The sequence below is a fragment of the Globicephala melas genome, chromosome 20, assembly GCF_963455315.2.
Source record: "Globicephala melas chromosome 20, mGloMel1.2, whole genome shotgun sequence".
Taxonomy (NCBI): domain Eukaryota; kingdom Metazoa; phylum Chordata; class Mammalia; order Artiodactyla; family Delphinidae; genus Globicephala; species Globicephala melas.
In genome coordinates this window covers 53,984,687-54,009,086 of record NC_083333.1, presented here as the reverse complement: position 1 = coordinate 54,009,086, position 24,400 = coordinate 53,984,687, and the positions used below count along the sequence as shown (strand labels likewise).

At 44.2% G+C, this 24,400-nt stretch overlaps 1 protein-coding gene across 1 annotated transcript in view; it reads left to right on the top strand.

Annotated features, from left to right (window-relative positions):
- Positions 1 to 12,891, top strand: part of HLF (HLF transcription factor, PAR bZIP family member) — a 54,429-nt gene extending 41,538 nt beyond the window's left edge. The window contains exons 3-4 of the mRNA XM_030881623.2: positions 3,383 to 3,603; positions 8,605 to 12,891. Of these exons, the coding sequence (XP_030737483.1) occupies positions 3,383 to 3,603; positions 8,605 to 8,820 (437 nt within the window). The 3' untranslated portion in view covers positions 8,821 to 12,891. The remainder of the gene's footprint in view (positions 1 to 3,382; positions 3,604 to 8,604) is intronic.
- The last annotated feature ends 11,509 nt before the right edge of the window (positions 12,892 to 24,400 follow it).

Sequence of the window (24,400 nt, the reverse complement as noted above, 5' to 3'; positions counted from 1 at the left end):
TAAAGGAGAAAATTTTAAGACATTATTACCATATTACAGTGTAAGATCTTGTCAGTAGTGCAAACCTCTATAAGCAAAGTTAGAAAACAAACAGTCTGGGAGAAAATATTTTCTACAAATAAAACAGATGAAAGGATTATATCCATCGTCTATAAAGAGTTCTTTCTATAAAGAATTCTTACAAATGAATAAGCAACAAAATCCATTTAAAAAGAAGCAAAAGATATGAAGAGGGTGGTATACAGGAGAAGAAATGGATCCAATGGACATGTGAGATGCTCAGTCTCACTAGTAACAAGGAAATGTAAATTCAACAATAGTGATATTTGTATATATCAGATTGGCAACATTTTAAAAATTAATATTTAATTGTACAAAACTGCACTCTTAGAAATGTTGGTACAACTATAAATAGATAAGATTCAGCAATGCTTTTAGAAATATAAAATATACATGTCTTTTGCATGAACAGTCTCACTCCTAGACATCCCTTCTATAAAAATACTCACATACCTAAAAATCCTTCCATTGGGGAATGATTAAGTAAATTGTTACATATCCAAGCTATGGAATACTACTCACCCTTTAAAAAGAACAGAGTAGTTCTGTTTGTACTAACATGGGAAATTGCATATGGTATACTGGTATATTGAAAAAGTAATTTAAGATCTGTGGGTAGAATAATCCTATTTGGGTTAAATCATTTATATGTAAAAACCAAGGATTGAGAGGTTCACACCAAGCAGTTAAGGGTGGTCTCCTCTGGGAAGAGCAGCAAGGTAGATTGGGGGCAAGGGAGACACATTTCTGCATTTGTTGAAATTTTGCAATGAACATCTTTGGTAATTTAAAAAAAATAATGTAGGGCTTCCCTGGTGGCGCAGTGGTTGAGAGTCCGCCTGCTGATGCAGGGGACACGGGTTCGTGCCCTGGTCCGAGAAGATCCCACATGCCGCAGAGTGGCTGGGCCCGTGAGCCATGGCCTCTGAGCCTGTGCGTCCGGATCCTGTGCTCTGCAACGGGAGAGGTCACAACAGTGAGAGGCCCGCGTACCGGGAAAAAAAAAAAAAAAAAATGTAATGATGCATTCTTAACTTGAAAATTCTTATATTAAAAAATTGCAAATCCACAAAAGGTAGGACAAAATAATAAAGATCTTCCTCCCTGTTACTCAGTGATACCGTGGACATTTAGGAATAAAGGGGGAAAAATGAGTCCAGCAGAGTTAATACAGTAGAAAATATAGACAAACAAGTTGATGCAAGGGTATCTTGGGAGAAAAGAGACCCGGCTGTGTTTCTCATGTCCTTTGCTGGTTGCTCTGTGATGCTGGGGAAGCTATTGAAAGCCATTGACTCGTCTGTGGTCCAGTTAGGTTTTCTCTGTGCTGCAGGTAGGGCTGACCTACTTCCATTGGGAGAAAGGGCTCGAGAGAAAGAATGCAGATAAAGCTTCTGCCTAAATGTGAAGTGTTATTGTTAGAATGTTCATGAATGAATGTCAGCGCCCAGCATCTCAGAGGGCCCCCATTAAATGAGGAGTATTCTTTGTAGAAGCAGAACTCTGAAGTAGGCACCACCGTGAGGAGTGGGGTGGGGATAAGATAGAGAAAACATGAAAGACCATGTGGTCTGGTAGAGGAGGGTGTGTGTGTGTGTAAACCTTAGCATGTATAAATCAATAAAGGGGATTTAAATACAACATAATTAACAGAATACTGAAGTACTAGGGAAGAACTTGAAGTAACTTTGAGCAATTAGATTTGGGAAATATTAATTAAGACACGCTTCCAGAGGGGAGCAGAGGATGTATCTACCTGTGGGTGTGTGTATGTGATGCGGGGGTGACACCTGGGGCGTGGTGGTTGAACTGAGAGGGCATTGGGTAGCTTTATTATTAAGTTCAAAGAGAGTTTCTAAAGGGAAAGTAAAATACCCGTTTGACTCAGATATGGTCCATTTTCTAAGGCAATGTCGAGAGGCACAAGATCAGATTTAGCTTGACCCCATCCAGTGCAGAACTCAGCAGCCTCTAGAAGCTGGAGCTGAACTGAGCGTGGCTAATGAGAAATCTCCATCCTCTGCCAATGCCTTGGGACCCATCTCTTCCTCTTTGGCAAGCAGGATACAAAGAGAGCTCAAAGCAGAGTGGGGACCAAAAGGTCCACAGAACGTTCATTCTGCAAGCTCCCCACCAGGCCTTTCCGGAAAACAGACGAGCCTGGTTTCACAGGTTAGCCAGAAAGCAAGTCGATGGCTTTGCCCTTCAACCCGGGGTAGTTTCTAATGGCACCTACAGGATACTCCGCATGGCGTCCAGCCTTCAGCAGTGAGGGAGAAGAGGACGTGTGCTAAGCCGAGCTGAGCTGTATCCTCTCATTTATTCTCTGGGCGTGAAAGGGGTGATTGTAAAATTCAAATGGAACTAGAAGTTGAGGTTCAGAGCTCCCCACATAAACGCTGCAGTCTGTTATTCCGAAATGCAGTCCACCCTCTTTCGAGGACCTTTGTGCGTTTCAGTGGTTTTGTTTGCAGAACCGTCAAGTGGAAGTTAGATCATCTCCGTTGCATCTTTTCCGTTTTGCTCAATATTCCTTGAATGCACACATGGGTTAGCACCACAGCCTGGTAGCTCATCTCCTGTCTCCAGTCCTGCCCCCTTCAGTTCACTCCTCACACTTCTTTCCACACTTCAGCTCTGCTTCTCACTTCAGTGCTCAGAAACCCTCAGTGACATTCAAGGCCTTTTATAACATCCCTACTGCCCACCTTCCTTGACCACGTCTCTTGCATTTATGCCTCTCTCCTTTCCATCTTGTGTTCTGATACAGCTACCCAAGACTACTTGTGGTTCCTCAAAAATGCAACCCTCTGTCTTGTATCTGTCCCTGGATTACCGTTTTTGCTAATTACTGTGTGTCTCAAGACGCCGCTATACCAAGCATCTTCTCTAGGAGTGTTCCTAACCTGCTTCGGGTTATGTCCTTTCCCCCCACACTCTGGAAGCACGTGTGGTTTCCTTTCATCCCTTCACTATCTCTCACTGGCTAGTTTTGGTCTGATTCCCTGACTCACCTGGAAAACACCTTAAAGGTAAAAAAGAGTACCTGACACATAGTTGGTGCTTCATGAATATGTTGTAGGACGGAATGAATGCATGTATTTTTTAATTTAGTTTGTGAATATGTGTATGTGGGTCCTTGTTTTCCCTGATCTGACATGAGTAAAGCCATTCAGCCTGCTGTGCCTCAGGAACGATGTTAGAGTCACATTTAAGTAAGTTTAAGACTCTTGCCCTCATTCTCATACTTGAGCATCATCAAGTAGCTGTCTCCTGGGCCTCCATAGAGTGTGCATGAATTAAAACTCCTGTGTTGTTCCAGGCCAGCTGTTGCCAGCCAACCGCAATACTCCGAGCCCCATTGACCCTGACACCATCCAGGTCCCGGTGGGCTATGAGCCAGACCCGGCCGACCTTGCCCTCTCCAGCATCCCCGGGCAGGAAATGTTTGACCCTCGCAAACGCAAGTTCTCTGAGGAAGAACTGAAGCCACAGCCCATGATTAAGAAAGCTCGCAAAGTCTTCATCCCAGATGATCTGAAGGTAAATTGGAACTGGTAATTAGGCTGTGGGCAAGTGGAGAGTGGGATCAAGAGGCAGATTAAAAGGGTGACCCCAGGAAAATCACACAAGCTAGTGAACAAAGACTTGTGATTTCTGATCCCATTTCTTGGCACGTGACGAGGCAAGTTGCTTCCTCTCTGGGTGTCTTCTGAACTATGCCTTCCATATCTTGATAATGCATAGATATAAGGAAAAGCAATAAAATGGAGTGCTTTGCAGCCCATGAAGGAAGCAAACCCACTACTATCTGCAAGGAAACCTATGAAAGCCTAATAAAATCAAACCAGGATCTTTCAAGGTTGAAAAGAGAAAAAAAAAAATTATTGGGGAAGGGCATCTGGACCTCATAGTCTCCAAGGGTTCCCTTTCCTTTGGGAATTTCACACTAATTAACTGCTTCCATTTCTCTGTAGGCCTCAGGGAGTAACAGCCAGAGACAGGACCTCTCTGCACATTGCCAGCCTTGGAAGCTAGGGTGGGATTTTTAAGGAAGCTGGTGGGTTTCCTGACACTATTTATAAGTAATATTCACTCTGTGTCTCAAGTAAAGATCACTTGAGTATCTCAACAAAAGGTTAATTTGGGCTTGGTTTTTCTCTACTGTGTTGAAGGCACACATTATTTATAAAGGAAAATAGCCTTACCTTAGGAAATCAGATACAACTTAAAATTAATCTGACACATTTAACGATACCTTAGGAAGAGAATTCTTTCTAAACTTACGCCACGCCTACCAATACCAAAATAGAACCATTTTTGATTACCCATTGCTTAGAATTTTTTGTGTTTATGTTGCTTTCCAATCATATGGACAATAGAGATATGATTGTATACATTCAAGGCATTGGAAGCAGACATAATTTTCTAACTGCTGACCACCATTTCTCAAACCTAAATATGGTTCACATGAAGAGACACTCCTGTTGGGAAAATGGGAGTTTGGGACATTGTCCTGGAACTGATTTAGACCATTTACTTCTGCTTTTCACATATACAAAGAGCACTGGAGGAAAATGTACCCGGCAGATTTAAGTCACTGCTGTCATCCAATACCTCAGATTACCTTCAGTGATGCAGAATCATAAAATGTCCGGGTTTTGGGACTTCCCTGGTGGTGCAGTGGTTAAGAATCCACCAGCCAATGCAGAGGACATGGGTTCGAGCCCTGGTCCAGGAAGATCCTACATGCCGCGGAGCAACTGTGCCTGTGCACCACAACTACTGAGCCTGCACTCTGGAGCCCGCGAGCCACAACTACTGAGCCCGTGTGCCACAACTACTGAAGCCCACATGTCTAGAGCCCATGCTCCACAACAAGAGAAGCCACCACAAGGAGAAGCCCTCTCACCACAACGAAGAGTAGTAGCCCCCGCTCGCTGCAACTAGAGAGAGCCCGCACGCAGCAACAAAGACATAATGTAGCCAAAAATAAATAAATAAATAAATTTATTAAAAAATAAAATGTCGGGTTTTAAAAAGGACCTCAGAGATTCACTGGACCAAAGTGATCATTTTACCACTGAGGAAATGGAGACACAGAAAGGTAGAGGTGAGCACTGCTAGTTAGTGTAAGGCCCAGCTTCGTCCCCAGGTCGGCTAGCTTCCAGAAAGGTCACTGAAGCACGTTGGCCCTGACAGGAGCTACATCGGGAGCCTTTGGGTGACAAACCAATAGCTGTCACCCTGAGAATCAAAAGAGGAAAGTGCATAGTAAAAACACCAGAAAATTGAAGCTAGTCAGGGAATCGATGGTTAGACTAAGATGGGGTAAGAAAGGGGCCCCATGGGATTAGGTCCTGGGTGATTAGGCATCTTCTTTCAGCTCATGCTTTTCCTCATCTTGTGTTCTTAGCCATACAATTCTGTGTGCATTTTGGAACTTGCCTCTTAAACTAAACAGGGGAGCCCATTCAGTAGGGATTTCCTCTTGAATGGAGGCAAGTTTGAAGGGATGCTGCTGAGTAGTAGATACAACTTCCAGCCAGACCTGCACATGGTCTCCAAATTTACACATTTAAAGCAAAGAGCAAGCTTACTTAATTACCCTGGTAACCTCAGCAACAAAGAGGCCACGTGAAAAACGTCTGTGCTGGAATTATGCATGTCACTGCCACCGTGGCTGGGCCTGGCCTTCTCACGTGCCAGTGAGGGGAGCAGGCAGGAACACTGTCCTGCCAGGTGTCCTTGGATTCCTTCAGTTGTGAGTAAAGTCTCAGGCCCCAGAGCATGAGCAATGGTGAAGCAAGAAGCAGAGCTGTAAGATGTTTCTCGTGTGGCAGGAGGACTGAGCTGGGTGGGGCAGGTGACCTCCAGCCCTGGATGAGCAGACCGAGTGAGTGAAGTGGCTCTCCCTGCCACTGCCTGCACTCTCTCTCTGGAGCCATTCATTTGGGTTAGGGGGCAGCCCCAGGAGGATGAAGGGGTGGCATACTGATTCCTAGCTGAGAGTCAGTTTAATCGCCTTGGTGTCTTTCAAGCACCCATTCATTCACTTGATAAATATTTTTCAAATGCTAGTGTCTGCCAGGTCCGATGTCAGGGCCTGGGGATTCCAAGGTGAGCCACTACTGACATTGTTCCTGCCCCCAAGTGAGAAAAAGGGAGTGTTGACATGTCAGGGGGGGCCTGCTGGGCAGAGGTGTCATCAAACACCAGACCCTCAAGAAGATGGGACTGGACTGAGGAGTTCTTTGCCAGGTAGGGGTATCTCCGTAGCCAGATGGCATCTGCCCCTGGGAGATAGAGGGAAAGGGTACAGGTGATGTATCAGCCCCACTCAATATCCCGCTCTCCCCGCCCCCCATTTCTGTGCTGACAAAGGTGGGAAAGCTGGTTTTTCTTGTCTGGGACAGTCCTCCTATCATGCCTGCCTTCTGCAGCCTCTGCTCCAGTCCTATTCCCAGCTCCCCTCCCACCTGAGATGGTCCCCATTCCACACCTTGCCCAGCTCATCTGCACATGTGGACAGGTGAGGCTGGGAAATGAAAGCACCTTAGAAGTGAGAAGAGCTCAGAAACTGGTTGCTACACTGAGGTCAGCTGGTGACTCCCCTGGTCCTTAAGACCTGGTCACAAACCACCAAGTCCATGGCCTACGGTGGTACCGCTTCCCCATCCTCCTGCGCGCTGCACACAGCTTCTCCTTGTTCTCATGTAACCCTTCTCTCCCCGGCCCCTGTGTGCAGGTTCTGATACATCCTAAGCCAACCCCTCTTTCCAATCATCTTGGAAACTACACTCCTGGGAAGACTAATGAGTATGGTAGATTCACTGATTGACCAAGGGGGTGGAATTGGGGCTTCCAAAGTAATGCAGACAAGTTCCATCAGAGCTGGAGCTTTCACTGCTGTTAATGTGCCTTAGGCTGTCTCACCCCTGTGGAGTCTTGTGCTCTCTTAGCTCCTCCCAGCTTCTCTGGGCCAGCGCCCTAGTCTCTCACCCCTTCCTCCCTCCTCTGCACCCTTTCTGAAGGAAAGCAACAAATCCTGCCCGAAGCTTAATTATCCAGGTATTTTCCAAAGGACAGCCTCCTCTCTAAGAAGAATTCTGGTACTAGCTATTATGAAGATCACCTTTTTCACTTTGTTACACATTATGAAATGTATAGCAAGCTGGGAGTGGTTTATAAATAAGAGAACAGTACTAGCCTGTGAAGGGCAGATAGAAGGTGCTTGCATATGCTTTCTGTCTCACACTTCCTGTCTTTGTGCTGGGCAAGTGTTGGCTCAGGATAAATGGCAGGGATGGCACAGACCACTGACTTTGGACTTTGCTCGCAGCCTTGGCCTCAAACCATGTGACCTCCTCCAGTGCCAAATGCCTCTTGGAATCCTGGGGGAGGGGAAGAACTGGCTCACTCACTTATTCTGGGTGGCACATAACTGCAGGTATTAGCTTTGCTAGGATTGAGGAATTTACTGTTGCAAGTTGTTGAAAAAAGGGGGTTGCAAAACCCACCAGGTGGCACCATAAATGGAAGAAGACTTACATTTCTTAGTCCTCCTAGGAAGGTTTTCCCTTTTTTGGCAGTGATGGGGGCGGGGGGGGGGGGAAGGAGGGATTGCTTTCATGTTGACCACAGTTAAACATCACTTAGGCTAAGACAGCCTAGAAAACAGTTAAACAGGAAATTCGAGTAAATTATTTAAATGTTAGCCACCAAAATGAGTATATTGATCAGTGGCAGGTGGAACTTTTTTTATTTGTTTTTAATTGCCAAAGTATACATGCCCATTATAGAATATTCTAGTAGTTCAGAAGGATATAAAATAAAAGGTGAAAGATCCTACCTCTCTCCTTGGCTCCCTCCTTCAATCCCCTTTCCAAAGCCACCACTTTTAATAGCTGCGTATAAATCTTCTGGGCCTCTTTCTATGAATATATACTATTATAATTTTTAAACCAAAGTGGGATGAGGAACCTGTTGATCTGCAAATTGCCACTGTTTCTACCCAGATAGTGATATGTTGCTAGCATCTTTCTGGTTCAGCTGGATCATTATTTTTAACAGTTGTGTGAATCTATCATGATGTAGTTATTAAAGCTCCTGATAATTAGGGGGGTTTGCCCATTATTTTCTATTACAAACAATGCTGCAGTAAAAATTGTGTGCCCGTGTGTGCGCACGTGCGTGAGGACTGCGCTAGGGTGCAAGCCCAGAGGCACGGTGCAGATACTGCCAGGTCGCCTTTCAACAATGCTGTGTCAATTTATTCAGGAAAGCACGCTCCCAGGGAAGAAAAGGGTTTAACATTTCCAGCAAAGAGAGGGAAGGAGTTAGGCTTGTCCTTCAGGGAGTGCGGGAAGCTAGGCTTCGCTTGGGGACGTGCGCTCTGTTGGGCGGGAGAGGCGGCCCGGCGAAGGGCGGGTGCCCTCGGCTCGCAGAGCCGGAGCCGGAGCCGGGGACGGGAAGCCCGGTGGGGATGCGGGACGCGGGCCGAGGTCTAACCGCGTCGGTGTGTGTTTCCCCCGCCCCGAGCAGGACGACAAGTACTGGGCGCGGCGCCGGAAGAACAACATGGCGGCCAAGCGCTCGCGTGATGCGCGGCGCCTCAAGGAGAACCAGATCGCCATCCGCGCGTCCTTCCTGGAGAAGGAGAACTCGGCGCTGCGCCAGGAGGTGGCCGACCTGCGCAAGGAGCTGGGCAAGTGCAAGAACATCCTGGCCAAGTACGAGGCCCGGCACGGGCCCCTGTAGGCCGGCGTCCGCGGGCGGCCTCAGGCCCCGGACAGGGGTCTCCTGGTTGATTGCACCGCACCTACCGACCTTCCTGACATCAGCACTTTACCAGATGCATCAACAGGACGGACTCACATTTTGGCGTGGGTGTGTGTATGTGCTTGTGCTCATGTGTGGTCAACGGGTGTGTGTGTGTGTGAGTGTGTGTGTGTGCGCGCGCATGCGCGCGTCCCTTTGCACTTGCCATTTTGATAGCCCTCCATCGTCTTTGAGTTCCAAAATGAAAGGTGCCGTGTTTTTACTGGACTGCGGAGACCTCTCGTGGGTTTCCTGACCCCCTTCCTCCTCCACTCCTGTCCTTTCCGCGTGGCTTCATGTTGGCACTTACCTACTCTTCCAGGACACTTTGGTTGGGCTCACTAAGAAGGGCCCTGGTGAAATAGTAGATCTTGGTTTTCAAGACCACAGGCTCTTGTTTCTGTTTAATCTGTAAGTTACCATGCTAATAAGGTGCACAGAATAATTTAGCACTACACTGCAGCTCCATTCAGTTACAGGTTGCTTCCCTCCTATCTTCAGTTTTGGTGATAATCGTCTTCAAATTTAAAGTGCTGTTTAGATTTATTAGATCCCATATTTACTTACTGCTGTCTACTAAGTTTCCTTTTAACTCTACCAACCCCGGCAAGTAAGAGTACTATTATAGAACACAGAGTGTGTTTTGCACTGTCTGTACCTAAAGCAATAATCCTATTGTACGCTAGAGCATGCTGCCTGAGTATTACTAGTGGACGTAGGATATTTTCCCTACCTAAGAATTTCACTGTCTTTTAAAAAACAAAAATTACAGTAATGCATTTGAGCATGACCAGAACATCCCCAGGACAGAGAAGCAGAGGGAAATGCCAGGTCTAAGAACGAGGGGTTAACTTATCAGTATACAGCCAAAAAAATGCATCTTGGAACAGTTTTTGACATTGATGTGTTTGCTTTTGTTTTCTTCTCTTTCCCATACCCTTAGCCCCCAGTTTTCTAGTTAACTTTTTCCACATCCCTCTTGATATTCAATACAATTCAATTAAGATTCAGTTTTCCCCGTTTTTTGTAATATATATGTTTTTGTGAATTATACCTTGTCGTTTTTAAAGATCAGTCAGTTAAGTTAATAAGTTGATGTTTTGTAAAACCCTTTTTCCTAGTGGTGTCATTTTTGAATGCTTCATAAATTAATGATTTTGGAGCTTATGTTTCTTATTCTCTGTTTGCTTTTGAACGTATGTGCTCTTATAAAATGGACTTCTGAAAAATGAATGTAAAAGACACTGGTGTATCTCAGAAGGGGATGGTGTTGTCACAAACTGTGGTTAATCCAATCAATTTAAATGTTTACTGTAGACCAAAAGGAGAGATTATTAAATTGTTTAATGTTTATACAGAGTAATTATAGGAAGTTCTTTTTGTACAGTATTTTTCAGATATAAATACTGACGATGTATTTTGGAAGACATATATTATATATAGCAAAGAGAAAAGGAAAACTATTCCATGTTTTAAAATTATATAGCAAAGATATATATTCATCAATGTTGTACAGAGAAGAAGTGCTTGGGTGTTTTTGAAGTCTTTAATATTTTAAGCCTATCACTGACACATCAGCATGTTTTCTGCTTTAAATTAAAATTTTACAACAGTATCGAAGCTTGCTGTGACAAATTCTGCTCTAAAACATCAAAGGAGCTTTCTTATTTCCTATTAGGTCTCAGAAAGAAGTCAGTTAACATCACCCAAAAGCACAAAATGGATGTTAGTCAAATATTTATTGGATGATACAGTGTTTTTTAGGCAAAGCATCTGCCACAAAAATGTTCACTTCAAAATTATGAGTTCCTGGAATGGAGCATCACTGCAAGCATCCCAAACAATTCTGTTCTCCTCTGTGAGCACGTGCATCGTACGCAGTATAAGGTTAATATTGGTGCTATGTGTATGGTTTATAATTTGATAGATGTTTTGACTTTAAAGACGATTGTTCTTTTGTTTCACTAACTTGTGTCGAGAGATTCTGCTGTTGTTGCAAAGAAACATTTTCCGCAAGATTAAAATACCCTTTAATCAGTGGGATTTTCTAGTTTCCTGTGTCCAGAGTATGTAATTCTTTAGTGACCTGGTGGTCTCCTTGTCAATCCATCAGCAATGCTTCTCTCATAGTGTCATAGTCTTGGAAAATCTGAATAGTAAAATATTCCTGCTAGGTATCCGTTTTGTCCCAAGCTACAGATTATGGTGGGAGATGGGAGAGTATTGGAATTGAAATACATTGTTCAGGTAAATAACCAATAAAATAAACAAGACCTTTGGCAAACTTAAGCAGAACTGAATAAGTGTTATTCAGAGAAACAAGTGGACATGGAGTTGGCCTTTTTATAGGTAAAGAGACTAATTGCAGCAGAATTGTTAAATCATCACTAAAACAGAAACAAATGACATCTTTAAGTGGAGAAGTGTTGAAGGATTGTCCTGAAGACCATCTAAATTCATTGACGTTTAAAATGGTAGCTGAAAAACTGTATTTGAGTACTGGTCTTTCTGAAATTAGGTTGTTTGTATCAAATGAGCATCATAAATGTTTCCTGCAGAAGAAATAAGATCATAATAAAACATTCTTTGGCGTGCCAAGGGAGGTTTCAGAAACCTACCTCGTCTTAAAACTTTAAAAACTTTGGAGTCTGTATAGGTGCCTTATATGTAGGTTATTGTCACCACACACATGAGCACTCAACCCCTGGACTCACTGCCTTCTGTCCAGGGCAGTCAACTAGTAAATAAAGCAGTTCTGCTAAATGGTATGGGAAGCCCGGCCCAATTTGGAATGACTTGGATCATCCAGGGTCAAATGAGTTCTGCAGACTGAAGCTATTAAAAGAGTCCTGTTGTAATTTTTCACCTTTTCATCATAAGCATCTTTCAGAGATTAATTACTTGGCCATTAAAAATGAATCCAAATCATATTATGCCAACATCATTTAGACATGATTTGGAATGAGCGGCCTAGAACTTCTGACAAGGTCACATCATCATTTCTTTTGACTAGACTTGCGAAGAAAGGCAAAAATTGGTCAGCCTGTCCTTCTGCTTGTGCCGCCTTGAGGACATAGGTAGGGAATGGGAGGGAGGTCAGTGATCACTTCCTCCCCTTGAGACAGTGGCCAGTTTTGACCATTCAAAACCCACAGTGAGCAGGATAGTGACAGGCCTTTCATCTTCAAATACAACAGACCACTGTGAAACCATCCTTTGAAGCAGAAGGACCATTCGTTTGAGGAGCGTGCAGAATTCTGGCATTGGGTGGGGAGGAAGCTGTATGAGAAAGCCCAGAGGTTCCTTCCAACTCACCAGTTTTGTGAGGGAATTCACAATAATTCTGAATGTACATTTGAAAGGTCTTGAGTCTGTTTTCAGAAGAGTCAAGAAGAATTTTAAGTAGAGTCCTTCCCACCTCCCACCCCCACCCCAAAGTAAAACAAAGGTCATTCTGTAAAACGCAAGGAGTTTATCTACTTTTCCCCTAATGTTCCTTTTAGGAAAACTCAAACTTGATCAGCGTTAATCAGACCAATCCCAGAAGGTGGTAGACACCTGCTTTCAGTCCGCCAGCTTCCTGCTGAGGGCTTCTAGGCCCCCACTGGGAAGGCCAAGATCTCCTCTAGGTTTTCTCTACAGTCAACAGTGTCATTTTTAAATGAGCAAAGCCATGTCTTCAATCTTGATGCATTGGATTTGGCAACTAAAGTCAGTACATTTTGCAAAGGGCCAAGTGTATGTAGAGGAATGTGTGTATGTGTGTGTGTGTGTGTGTGTGTGTGTGAATAGTTAAGGCATAAAATCTTTCATTTTGGAGCACCTTACCGAACATAACAATAATCACTGTTATCCTTTTGGCAACACCACAAAGACTGCATCTGTTAAACAGGTACAAGTTCACTTGAGGTCAGTGTAATTGTACACCATGGTATTGGTGGTGTTTATTGCTGATAAGTCCAAACCTTTATCTGTCTGTTATTCTTAATGTTTAATAAACTTTGGATTGTTTCCTGTCTTTCCTTTATTTTTGTTGACAGTCTGCTGGAAATGAGATTCTGTTCCTAATTCTATCATAAAGAAGCCATTGACAGAGTTAATTACATAGATGATAAAGTAATAATACTATATAGTTAGTGAAAAATCAACATTTATTGAGTACTTACATGCCAGGCACTATGCTAAACACTTGCATGGAATATTTTATTTAATCCCATGTCAACCCTATGAGGTAGGGACAATTGTTATCTCCATTTACAGAAGAAAGATAGAAGGTTCGGGAGCTTAAGTAGCTGGTAGAAGTGACAGAAAAGAGTTCTGATCCATCAAATGGGTGTCATTTAGAGTGGTGGTTCCCCAAAACCAGTCCAAAGACTGTTTTCTTGTTGGACGTATAAAAATCACCTGGGACCATATTACAAGACTGCAGATCCAGTGATGCTGAATCAGTACATCTGGGATGGGGCCTGGAAATCTGAATTTCTTAAAGGTTCACAGCTAACTCCCATGTGTGGCCAAGTAATTAGAGCCAAGGATTTACAGACTTGACCTTAATTTGAGTTCATGACCTTGGGGGATCCATGTAGAAGCTTCAAAACTTCCATAATTACCTGAAACTGTATGCAACTTTTTGTGTATAAACATGTATTTTTCTGTAGAGGAGATCCATAGCTTCCCCACCCTCCAAAGGAATCTGTGATGCAAGATGGAATAAAACCCCCTGATTAACAGGAAGGCTGATGTAGAATGGTGGTTCCCAGCCCAGGCAGCCCATTAGAATCACCTGGGGAGCTCAAAACACTGGCGCTCATGTGCCACGGTCCAGGCCAAGGAGCTCAGCATCTGTGGCAAGAGAGAAGGGAGCTCTGGTGAGGAGTTAGTTCAGTGGTTCAGATCTGTCACTTAGCGAGTGTGTGACCTTGAACAGCTACTAAGCACTTTTAAACCTAAATCTCCCATCTGTGAGAAGGTCAGCTCTCCACCCCTGAGGGTTTTTGGGGAGAACTAATGACATAAATGCATAGTCTCTGGTACCTCATCGGCCCTCAATAAATTACTGCCACAGGGACCTGAGGATAGAATGTGTACCTGCTGCACTTTTTCCAGTTCAATATTTCAGACCATTTGTTCCTCCAAAGAAGTCAGAAAACAGTTCTGTGCAGAAGAAGGGGTAGGTGGCTGGTGGCGAGAGAACAGGTGATGCCCCGGCATGGGTGTGGTTCATACTCTGACATCCCTAGTAGATCAGAGCTTTGACCACAGGTTGGGGGACGTCCATCCAGGTGGCACCTTCCAATTTAAGCAGCTACAAGTCAGGGGTCAGCTCTATTTCACCATTAAACAACTTTCTCCTTTCTCAGAGGAATAGGTACAATGACCTTAGCAAGATTCTCTTTGAGTAACTGATTTTATATTTTTGCATCTTCAAACCTCTTAGAGGAAATTACTGCTTCTCCATGCCTGGAGAGACTTGTGACTTTAGGGTGGCAGGAACTGATGTGAAGCCCAGCTGTGTAGATGCCCAGTCACTCATGAGACCTCAGTCCCCAGGGCCCATCACATGCTGCCCTTGGGATGGCTTTTCCATTCCCATTTAAACGTAACAAACCTTCAAATGCAAAGCCCTTCTCTTCAAAGCACAGGAATTCCATTCCCTCTTTGAAAATCACTGGCTTAGAAGTCTCTTTGGGCATCTTTAGCAAGGATCTGGGTGGGAATTGTGGCAGTCTTGCCTTTGTGGTCGGGAGATGGCTTCTTGGTAATAAATGTAAATGACCCTATTGGAGGAGAAAGGCCCAGGTAAAGAAGGTGGTGAGCGTTCTCTGCCTCTCTGGGCTTTGAGTCAGTGAAGACTTGCATCCAAAGGCCCCTCTCTGACTTCTCCTCATCCTGCAAAGCCTGGCACGATAGGAAAAGCTGACAGTTACTGAACCCTGTACTAAACTAAAAGCTGACAGGTACTAAACCGTGTACCTGCCACATCTCACTTCCTTCTCATGCTATGAAATTGCTACTAATATTTTTCCTGTTTTAAAGAAACAGGCTCATGGAAATGAAGTAAGCAGAATTTAAGCCCAGGCAGGAAGCCTGATTTCAGAGTTTGTGTTCTGTGCTACTGTACTCCATGGCTTAAACTACGGGCTCAACAAAGGCAAAAGGCAACCACTGTAATTAGGAGGGTGAGCCCAGAGCAGGCAAACCTGGGCTTGAATCCCGTCTCTATTATTTACTGTGTGACCATAGAAAATTCATCAAATTGCCCTGAGTTTTACCTGCAAAATGGACAAACTACAACTCTCCTTATATGGTTGTTATTAGGATTAAGTGAGAACATGCATTGAAAACACTTGGATCAATGTGCAGAGTATAACAGGAATTCAACAAGTATTTGCTTTTTGTAATAATCATAGCAATTATTAATAAATGTTGCTTGATTTGATTTCACTGGTGATGTGTTACGATAGAGTCAGACTATATATTGTGTATTTTAGTGGGTGCTTTTTTTTTTTTTTTTTTTTTGCGGTACACGGGGCTCTCACTGCTGTGGCCTCTCACTGCTGCGGCCTCTCCCATTGCGGAGCACAGGCTCCGGACGCGCAGGCTCAGTGGCCATGGCTCACGGGCCCAGCCGCTCCACGGCATGTGGGATCCTCCCGGACTGGGGCACGAACTCGTGTCCCTGCATCGGCAGGCTGACTCTCAACCACTGTGCCACCAGGGAAGCCCTAGTGGGTGCACTTTTATTCTGCAAATACTTGATTCAAGAGCCTCTTCTACATTTTGGTGACATCCCTGTTTTATGGATGAGTAAACAGCGGAGAGAGTGTGGTCACTTTATGAGCGAAGTTGTGTTTCTGAGATTGATTTTATAAACATAAAATTCATGAAGCATCACCAATTTCAAGCCAACTCTGTTGCCTCTGATATTGTTGGGATCTTGGAGACCTTTACTTTAACGAATGTACTGAATGATACTGAAAGTCTGACCCTTGCAGTGTGAGGGAAGGCTCCCGCTCACACAGAGATGAGAAGTCGTGGGTGGTTCCCAAGGGTCTTTTGTTAGCTTCTGCCTTCAGGCCTGCCCCAGTCTCCATGCTATACATCTATATCTATACCTCTATCTATCTATCATCTATCTATGTATCTATCATCTATCTATCTATCTATCTATGTATCTCTCTCTCTCTCTCTCTATCATCTGTCATCTTTTTTTAGCTCCTGCTAATAACATGTAGAGCCAGGTCCAGACCCCCATGGTCTATGACAAGGCTGAGAACTATGTCAGCAGCTTACTAAACCCATTGCTTTCCCTTCTAGACATTCACCTAGACCACCTTTTCCAGCCTTCCTTTCATTTCATGTGGCCAGACAACTGAATTCTGACCAATAGAGCATGAGCAGGAGTGATCCTGGGTGTCACTTCACGACTGGCCCACAAACATCTCCATCTACCCTTCTTCCTCTTCTCCTTCTTCTGGCTCCAGCAGGTGCTCTGAGAAGAAGGAGACTTAAGGAGGAAGGGACCTAGGTCTCTTGAGTCACTGAACTGTTACATGAGGGAGAAAAAAACCTTCCTGTACTAAGCCTTTGAGAACCTGGGGTTGGCTGTTGCAGTGGTCAGCCTACCCTGATTTGAGAACCTTCTTCTGCATTCCAGTGTCCTTATTTGAAGTCCTCACATCTTTGCCAGCCTCTTCCCCAGGCTGGGGAGTGGAGGATGGCTCCTTGTTAAAACCCAGACTTGTCACCTCTCGCATACAGGACCTTGTGGTTTACCTACCTCCAGGACAGACCTCCCACCCTGGTTTGGCCCAACCTGTTGGGCTGGACCTTCAGAATATCACTGCCTGCCTCTTGCCTCAGTTTGTCCTGCATTTGAACAGTGTCCAGAGCTGTCCAGATGCCCTCAGGGGACCAGCCTCTATATCTATCTCTCCCCTAGCCTAGACCCTCTCCCTGGCCACTTGGTCCCTCCTCCATCCCTCACACCAGATATTCAGTTACATACCTAGAAATGAGGTCTAATGTTTCCTAGAGCACTGATCTTCCCATTTTTTAAAGAATAAATTTTATTTATTTATTTATTTTTGGCTGCGTTCGATCTTCGTTGCTGTGGGCGGGCTTTCTCTAGTTGCAGGGAGCAGGCTTCTCATTGCGGTGGCTTCTTCCCATATTTTAACTCACATAACTCCCTAAAATTCTTTGTTAACCATGAACCCACATTGCACATTATAAAGCTAACATCTAAAAATTTTCACCACAAGTATAAATAGGTACAAACAGAGCACTAGCTGCTCTAAATATCAGCATTTTAATAAAGCACGACATGGCTCTTCTTAATGTACCCAGTGAGGTACAAAACCCCAAGTGATCAGATACCTGCCAACATCCATTTGAAAAATGCAGGGCTTCCCTGGTGGCACAGTGGTTAAGAATCCGCCTGCCAATGCAAGGGACACGGGTTCAAGCCCTGGTCCCGGAAGATCCCACATGCCGCGAGCAACTAAGCCCGTGCGCCACAACTACTGAGCCTGCACTCTAGAGCCCGCGAGCCACAACTATTCAGTATGCGAGCCACAACTACTGAAGCCTGTGCGCCTAGAGCCCCTGCTCTACAACAAGAGAAGTCACCACAATGAGAGACCCGTGCACTACAACGAAGAGTAGCCCCTGCTCACCGCAACTAGAGAAAACCTGCGCACAGCAACAAAGACCCAATGCAGCCAAAAATAAAATAAAATGTAAAAATTTTTAAAAAAAGAGTAAAAAAGAAATGCAGTTGGAATTTGTACATCACTTCTTTTTCCCCCAAAATCGTTATTTTCATGGTATTGTCCCTCATTGAATTTGTTTCTAATGTAATATATTTTGGGGCTTAAAAGTCTTGTATTGACCCTCCATATTTTTCAGCCGTGAAACCATATCTATAGACTGAGATTATTATTTTTTTCTCTCTGAACATAAGGCTGAAAAAGTTTTAAAAATGTTTCTTTAGGTGTGATTTACAGTTACCTTGACTACTACTATGCAATTGATCAAAACCACATATATATGTTAAATTTTTTTAATTTATTTTTTTGAAGTATAGTTGATTTACAATGTTGTGTTAATTTCTGCTGTACAGCAAAGTGATTCAGTTATACATATATATACATTCTTTTTCATATTCTTTTTCATTATGGTTTATCATAGGATATTGAATATAGTTTCCTGTGTTATATAGTAGGACCTAGTTGGTTATCCATTCTATATATAATAGCTTGCATCTGCTAATCCCAAATTACCAATCCATCCCTCCCCCACCCCCTCTCCCCCATGGCAACCACAAGTCTGTTCTCTATGTCTGTGAGTCTTATAAATTCATTTGTGTCATATTTTAGATTCCACATATAAGTGATATCATATGGTATTTGTCTTTCTCTTTCTGACTTACTTCACTTAGTATGATAATCTCTAGATCCATCCATACATATGTTAAATTTTTTGATAAATTTACTACTGACCTTTAAAAGCAAAACTTCAGTGGAATTGCAAATCTTGGGGAGATGGATGTGAGTGATTGTGGTGCCTTGACAACAAAAGACTTTGAAGACAGCCAACTTCCTCTTCATCCCTTGGTGCCCCAGGCATTTTTACACCTGGAACCAGAGCCCCCCCACCCCAAGTAAGACTTAGACTGTGCGGGAAGTATGCCTATTTTTGGTAAAGAGAGAGGAGTATGATTTTGAAAGAGGAGGAAAGGAAAGGAGTCCTCATCAACAGCACTTCCTTGGGCAGATCAGTTTAAGAAAAAGTACATATAGAAGTTGAGGATCTAGAAATTCCCTTAAAATTCGCCTGTGCACACATATCCCACTACTTGCATGGCTCCTCCAATTTGAAGGTTATGCTAGCTCAAAGCAGTGTGCTGGAGTGGGATGGATGGGGGGGGGGGTAGGGAGCAGGGAGGTCATATGGCCAAGTCTTACATTTTTGAAGGGTTTAGGTTGTTTAATTAGGATGTTTGAGTTGTCATCAAATGAATATAAATTCACAGAGATAGAATGGCAATTTTTTTGGTAACTTTCTCTGGGCACTTCTTCACCTTTTGGAATATACCTTAAAAGCCATAAAATAGGAGTGGCCCCAAGCCTCCCTCACTCTCTGATGGGGAACAGGGTGGGTCTTGGGGGGCTCTACAAGGGAGGGTGATGGTTGAGCTGAGTGAGGAAAAGCAAGAGTTTGTGGGGGAAAGATGGGCAGGGATATTCCAGGTAGAAGCACAGAGGTGAGAGAAACCAGAACCCTCATTGGGGTGACAGCATTGTTGGATCATAGGGTCTTAGAAGCAGCATGGTGGAAAACGAGGTGTGGCCAAACCATGAATGTCCTTGCACATCAGTCCGAGGCCTTTGGACTTTATCCTGATCAGGAGAATGACATTAGCAGATTCCTCATTAGAAAGATTATACTGGCAGCTATGTGGAAGATGGATTGCAAGGAATTAGGAGGAGTTGGAGGGTGAGGGAGGATCTTACATTAGTCTCTGAATAAGGCTCTAGAGATGAGATGGATGGATAGATTGGGAGGTTGAGTCCACAGGATTTGGTAGAAGAGTCAAGGATAGCTCTAAGGTTTCATTTATATGACCTCAGTTGATCAATGGGTCACAGCCAGGGATGAACAGAAGGATCATCTGGGGAGATTGTGAAGACACCCTTGCCTGCACCACCCTGAGACACGCAGCCTCTGGTGTGGAAGACCAGCCTGTTTTCCCTAGAAAATTCTCCTACTTGAGTCTCCCTTGTATACCCTTGGTTGAAGAGCACTGCACTGACTCTCAAAACACCCTGAGAGGAATATGGATCCAAGATTGGCAACTTTTCTCTGGCAAGCCTCAGAAAGTAGGGGAGGCTTCAGGCTATTTCTATCTTACGGATGTTAAGGTATATTTCAAAAGGTGAAGGAGTGCCCAAAGTTACCAAAAAAGTTTCCATTCTATCTCTGTGAATGTGTATTCATTTGGTGGCAAATCAAACACCCTAATTTGAGACCCTTCACCCTTGACTTAAAGAAACCAAGGCTCAAAGAGTTCTGGAATCAGAATTTCTGGAGCAGAGCTTACAAATAGGAAAAGTAATGCCAGGATTCGCACCAAGCTTTTTGGACTCCCAAGCCCTCTACTGCTCCGGATGTGCTGATCCTTGCCCACCTGCCCTATACAGTCCCAAGTGGGGCTGGTGGGTTTATACCTTGTGAGCCCCAGCTCCATCTATGGCTGCCTGAACTAGGAGGGACACCTAACTCCAGAGAAGCCACTCCCTCTAACCAGCTGAGAGTTTGATCTAAGGCAGTGGCTCTTAAACCTTGCCCCTCATTTGAATCACTTGGGGAACTTTAAAAATATCCTGATTCCCAGGTCATATTCAAACCAATTGTTATCAGAATCTGCTGGGGTAGGTGGAACCCAGACATCGGTAGTTTAAAAAATTCCTCAGGTGATTCCAGTTGCAGCTTGTGAATTAATACTCTAATGCTTTGGAGTTTACACTTGGGTTCAAACCCTGCCTCTGACATCCATTTATTTAATGAACAAATATTCATTGAGCATTCACTATGGAGAAGCTCTTTTTAGCTAGTAACACTGTACTTAATTTTTCTGAGTCTCAGAGTCATTTAATGCCACCTTGTTTGCATTAAGCAACACATATAAAGCACCTGGCAACTTGAAATATTAGACATTCAACAAGTATTAGTTCCTTCTCTCACGCTACCCAACTTCTCCTCTCCTTGACCTTGCAGGAGGTAAATAAGAAGCTCCAGGTAGGAGGGGCCCAGAGTTGGAGTCCTCATTCTGGCCTTTGAAATTCAAATGAGTAACACAGGACAGGACAGGACAGAACACAATGAGACCTTTTAGCACTTTTGTCCCTTAAGCTAGATTTACTTGTAAGATTCCTATTCTAACACATTATAGGAAAGTGAATGGATTAAAAAAGGACTCTTGGAGAATCTCTCATCTATTACCCTTATTTTAAGATTAGAAATCAAACATTTGCTAGTGGAGACTGGATTCCATCGTAGATTTGCAAACTCCTGGTCTAATGCTAATGCTGAAACATCAACCTTGCCTCCTAAGAAATGAAACCGAGAAGAACCCTGTGGGGCTCCTGGCCATGGAAGTCTTTCTATGTCCCCCATTTCTTATTTGTAGAGAGTAGACTCTAGCCTCCAAGACCTTCCCTGAGTTCCAAAGGGCAGATACCAACAGTTGCTAATCAGGGAAGGGAGGTTAGGGTCCTGGTTCTGCCTCAAGGCATACACATAACAATATCTTTGAGCTCTTTACAGAATTTAAAACCCCCAACAAATGGAAGATGTTAGCATTCTTAAATCCAGATTAAAGGAACCAGAGAAACTCATCAAGATTAAGAGACCACCTGAGACCAGATTAAAGGAGTGTGGTGGTGGGGGGGCCTGCACACACCATAATCCTTATCAGCAACCCTGCCCTTGAACCACCGCTATAAAACCCCTCACCAAATCCTGCCTGGTTGCGATACACAGTTTTTGAGGTGCACGTGTCTTCTGTGTCCCCCTTTGCCTGGCAAAGCAATAAAGGTATTCTTCTCTACTTCACCTAAAACTCTGTCTCAGAGGTTCCATTCAGCTCTGGTGCACAGAGGCCAAGTTTTCGGCATCAGAACCATCATCACGTCTTTAATTTTTCACTCCAAGGAAAACTGGTAGCGGAGCATCATGGAATATTCTACCCCATGATCAGCACTAACTTCTGAAAGCTTCCCCAAATTAGCATGTAAAATGCTTGCTTTACTAACATGACTGCACCCCACTCCCCAAACAGATTGCAGCCCCTAAGCCACTTCTGCCTAGAAATTCTGAAGCCACCCCTGAAAATGAGTCCTAGGATGTAAGGATTCAGAGATTTATGCCCTTCAGTGTGGACCCACAGGAAAATTGTGCAGTTTTCCTGGGGAGTAGGTGGCTTCCAGCATGACACACGGTCCAGCTACAAGCCAGGTTTCTTCTCCAATTCTGTCCTTTCCCCTGGCGGCCTCCTGTGACTTGAGAAGGGGGTGAAAGGAAGGAGAGAGAAGGGCAGGTCTCTTCCTGAACCTTTCACATGAGGAAGACCCACTCAGGGAAGGAAATGATTCCCTTCCCTGTGCTGAGGCTCCCGACATGTCTGAACACCATTGCACCTCAGAGCGGTCCCTCATCTGTTTCTCATTAGGGCCCTTTCAGCAACCCTGTGAGGTGTTCCAGGTAGAATAAACAAGGAAATTGAGGGCTGGCCCAAGTTCAAAGAGGAGGAGGCAACCTGAGCTGCAGAGTGGCTTTGACATCCCTACATTCCCTAAGGGACTGTACTGACCCCAGCCCATCATATGCCTCCTCAATGCTCTGAAAACATACCCCGACTTCCACAGCTATAATTAATGAATTTTGAATATATTAAAAAAATAAATGCCTCTGACAGGGTGCTGACTCCCCAACTTGCACCTGGTGCTTCGTCGCCCACAACCTCTGAGATCAGATTAGGCTTTGTGAGCGAGAAGCCGGGGCTCGGGTGATTTCATCCGCGACAGGACTGCCTTTCCTAAAAATGAATCTTCCCACCTATACCCTTATTCTCCTCTTCCTAACTTTTTTGTTCATAGCTTTGAAGGCCAGAACATGAGCCCTTTGACAAGGCTTCCGTGACAGCCCAGGGATGCCCCTCCTGCCCTGGAACCTTGAGAACCCCTTCTTTCAGGTGCCCCCTCCCCCTGCTGCCTCCCCAGAACTACAGAGGGATGTGGACACCCACAAAAGCCTCGTGAAAAGAAAGACCAAAGGCCCTTTCTTTCTTTTGAATGAAGATGAATCTCAGAAATAGAGGAAAAATTTTTGAAAGGAGACGGAGGTGGGAGAGCGGAAAGGAGATGAGACTTCCTTGGTCTCACAGTTCTCGGTGGGAAGCTTGGATTTGAGCTATTTGTGCGCTGAGATGGTTATTCTCCCCTCCCTCTGTCTCCTGCAGTCTCTCTCCTCCCCAACCCTCCTTCCTTCTCTCCCTTCCCGCACTCCCTCCCTCTCTCCCTTCTTCTCTCCCTTTCTGTGGTGGTGGAGGGGGGATGTGAGCGGGTGGATGTGAATGAGAGGTGGGGAAGACCACAGATGGAACAGGAAAAGCCCAGACTTCCTGGCCCCCTCTCTGTGACCTTGTAAACACCACAGCTGACTCCCTGAAGCAATACCCATTTGCTAAAGTGACTATGTGAACAGGAAGCCCAGTGCCCATTCTCAGAAATCCACCCCAAGGCCCTTTTAGGATCGTGCAATAATATTTGAGTCAGAGGATGCCTTTGAGATATTTCAGCGGGTAAACCCTTTCGTGTTGTAGCCTAGAGAAGGAAAAGGACTTGCTGAGTATCACACACAGCTAAGTGCAACTACAGTCATCCCCTACCTCCCAGGCCGGGCTCTGTTCAATAGAGCACCTGTCTCCTCTTGTGTTATTCTCCGTGTAGACCCAAGGGGTAGAGAGGATGGAGAAATAGAGGCCCTGGCTTCTAGGCATTAGCATAGTCTTTAAGTATGCAAATCCTACTCGTTCTTCAGGACAAACTGAAATGTCACTTTTCCTGTGAAATCTCCTCTAGTCTCCTGGTTGGATGCAGTTTCTCCCTCCTCTGGACCTCACTCCATTTCCAACCCAAGCTCTCCACCTGTCCTGCTCTTGTGACGGTTAACATCCTACAATGATACATTTGTCTATAAAGTAGCCCCTCCACAAAGACATCAACATCTTTGTGGGCAGAGACTGTATATTATGAATGGAAAACCGAACGTAACCCTAACTAACACAACGCTTCCTTTTTATTCTTTAATGTGTTTCTGTATTTGCATATCTTTTAAGCCAAGAGTGAAATAAAAGTGAAAAAAGAAGGACCTCATGGTGGAACACTGGTTCCATGAAGGCTGCCTGACCACACAGATCCTCCCCTAACAAAGTAAAAATGGAACTTACTTCCTCCAGGAAGTGTCTACCGAGGGCTGGGCGAGCTGGGGGGTAGGATAGGTCAGCCCTGGGTGTAGGCAGTAAGGGGTTCATTGTTTGAAGTGATTTTTTTAAATGATAATATCAATGTTCTCTGTTATTCAGTCATTTTCTGTTTTTGCAGAAGAAACATTTTCGAAGATTTTAACCAAATGCAATGATATTAGATGGATTTTCTGCTGAAGGTATTTTAGTAGAAATTCTCAACTGTGGAGACTTTGGAAAGCTGCTAGAATACATCCTGAAGGGAAACAAAGACACGGGGAGTATTGCAATTTCTGGAATTTATTAAGAAATGGGATATTTTATGTATCTCAGCCAAACTCACCCTTAGGTAGGTATTAAAATTTCTACTTGTAAAACTGTTGCTTTGTGTGAAAGAAAATTTCAAAATTAAGACTGACTAATAAAAATATTTGTTGATCTACAATGAGTGAAGATAGCTTGACAGAGCTGGCTGCATTGTCTACTGAACAT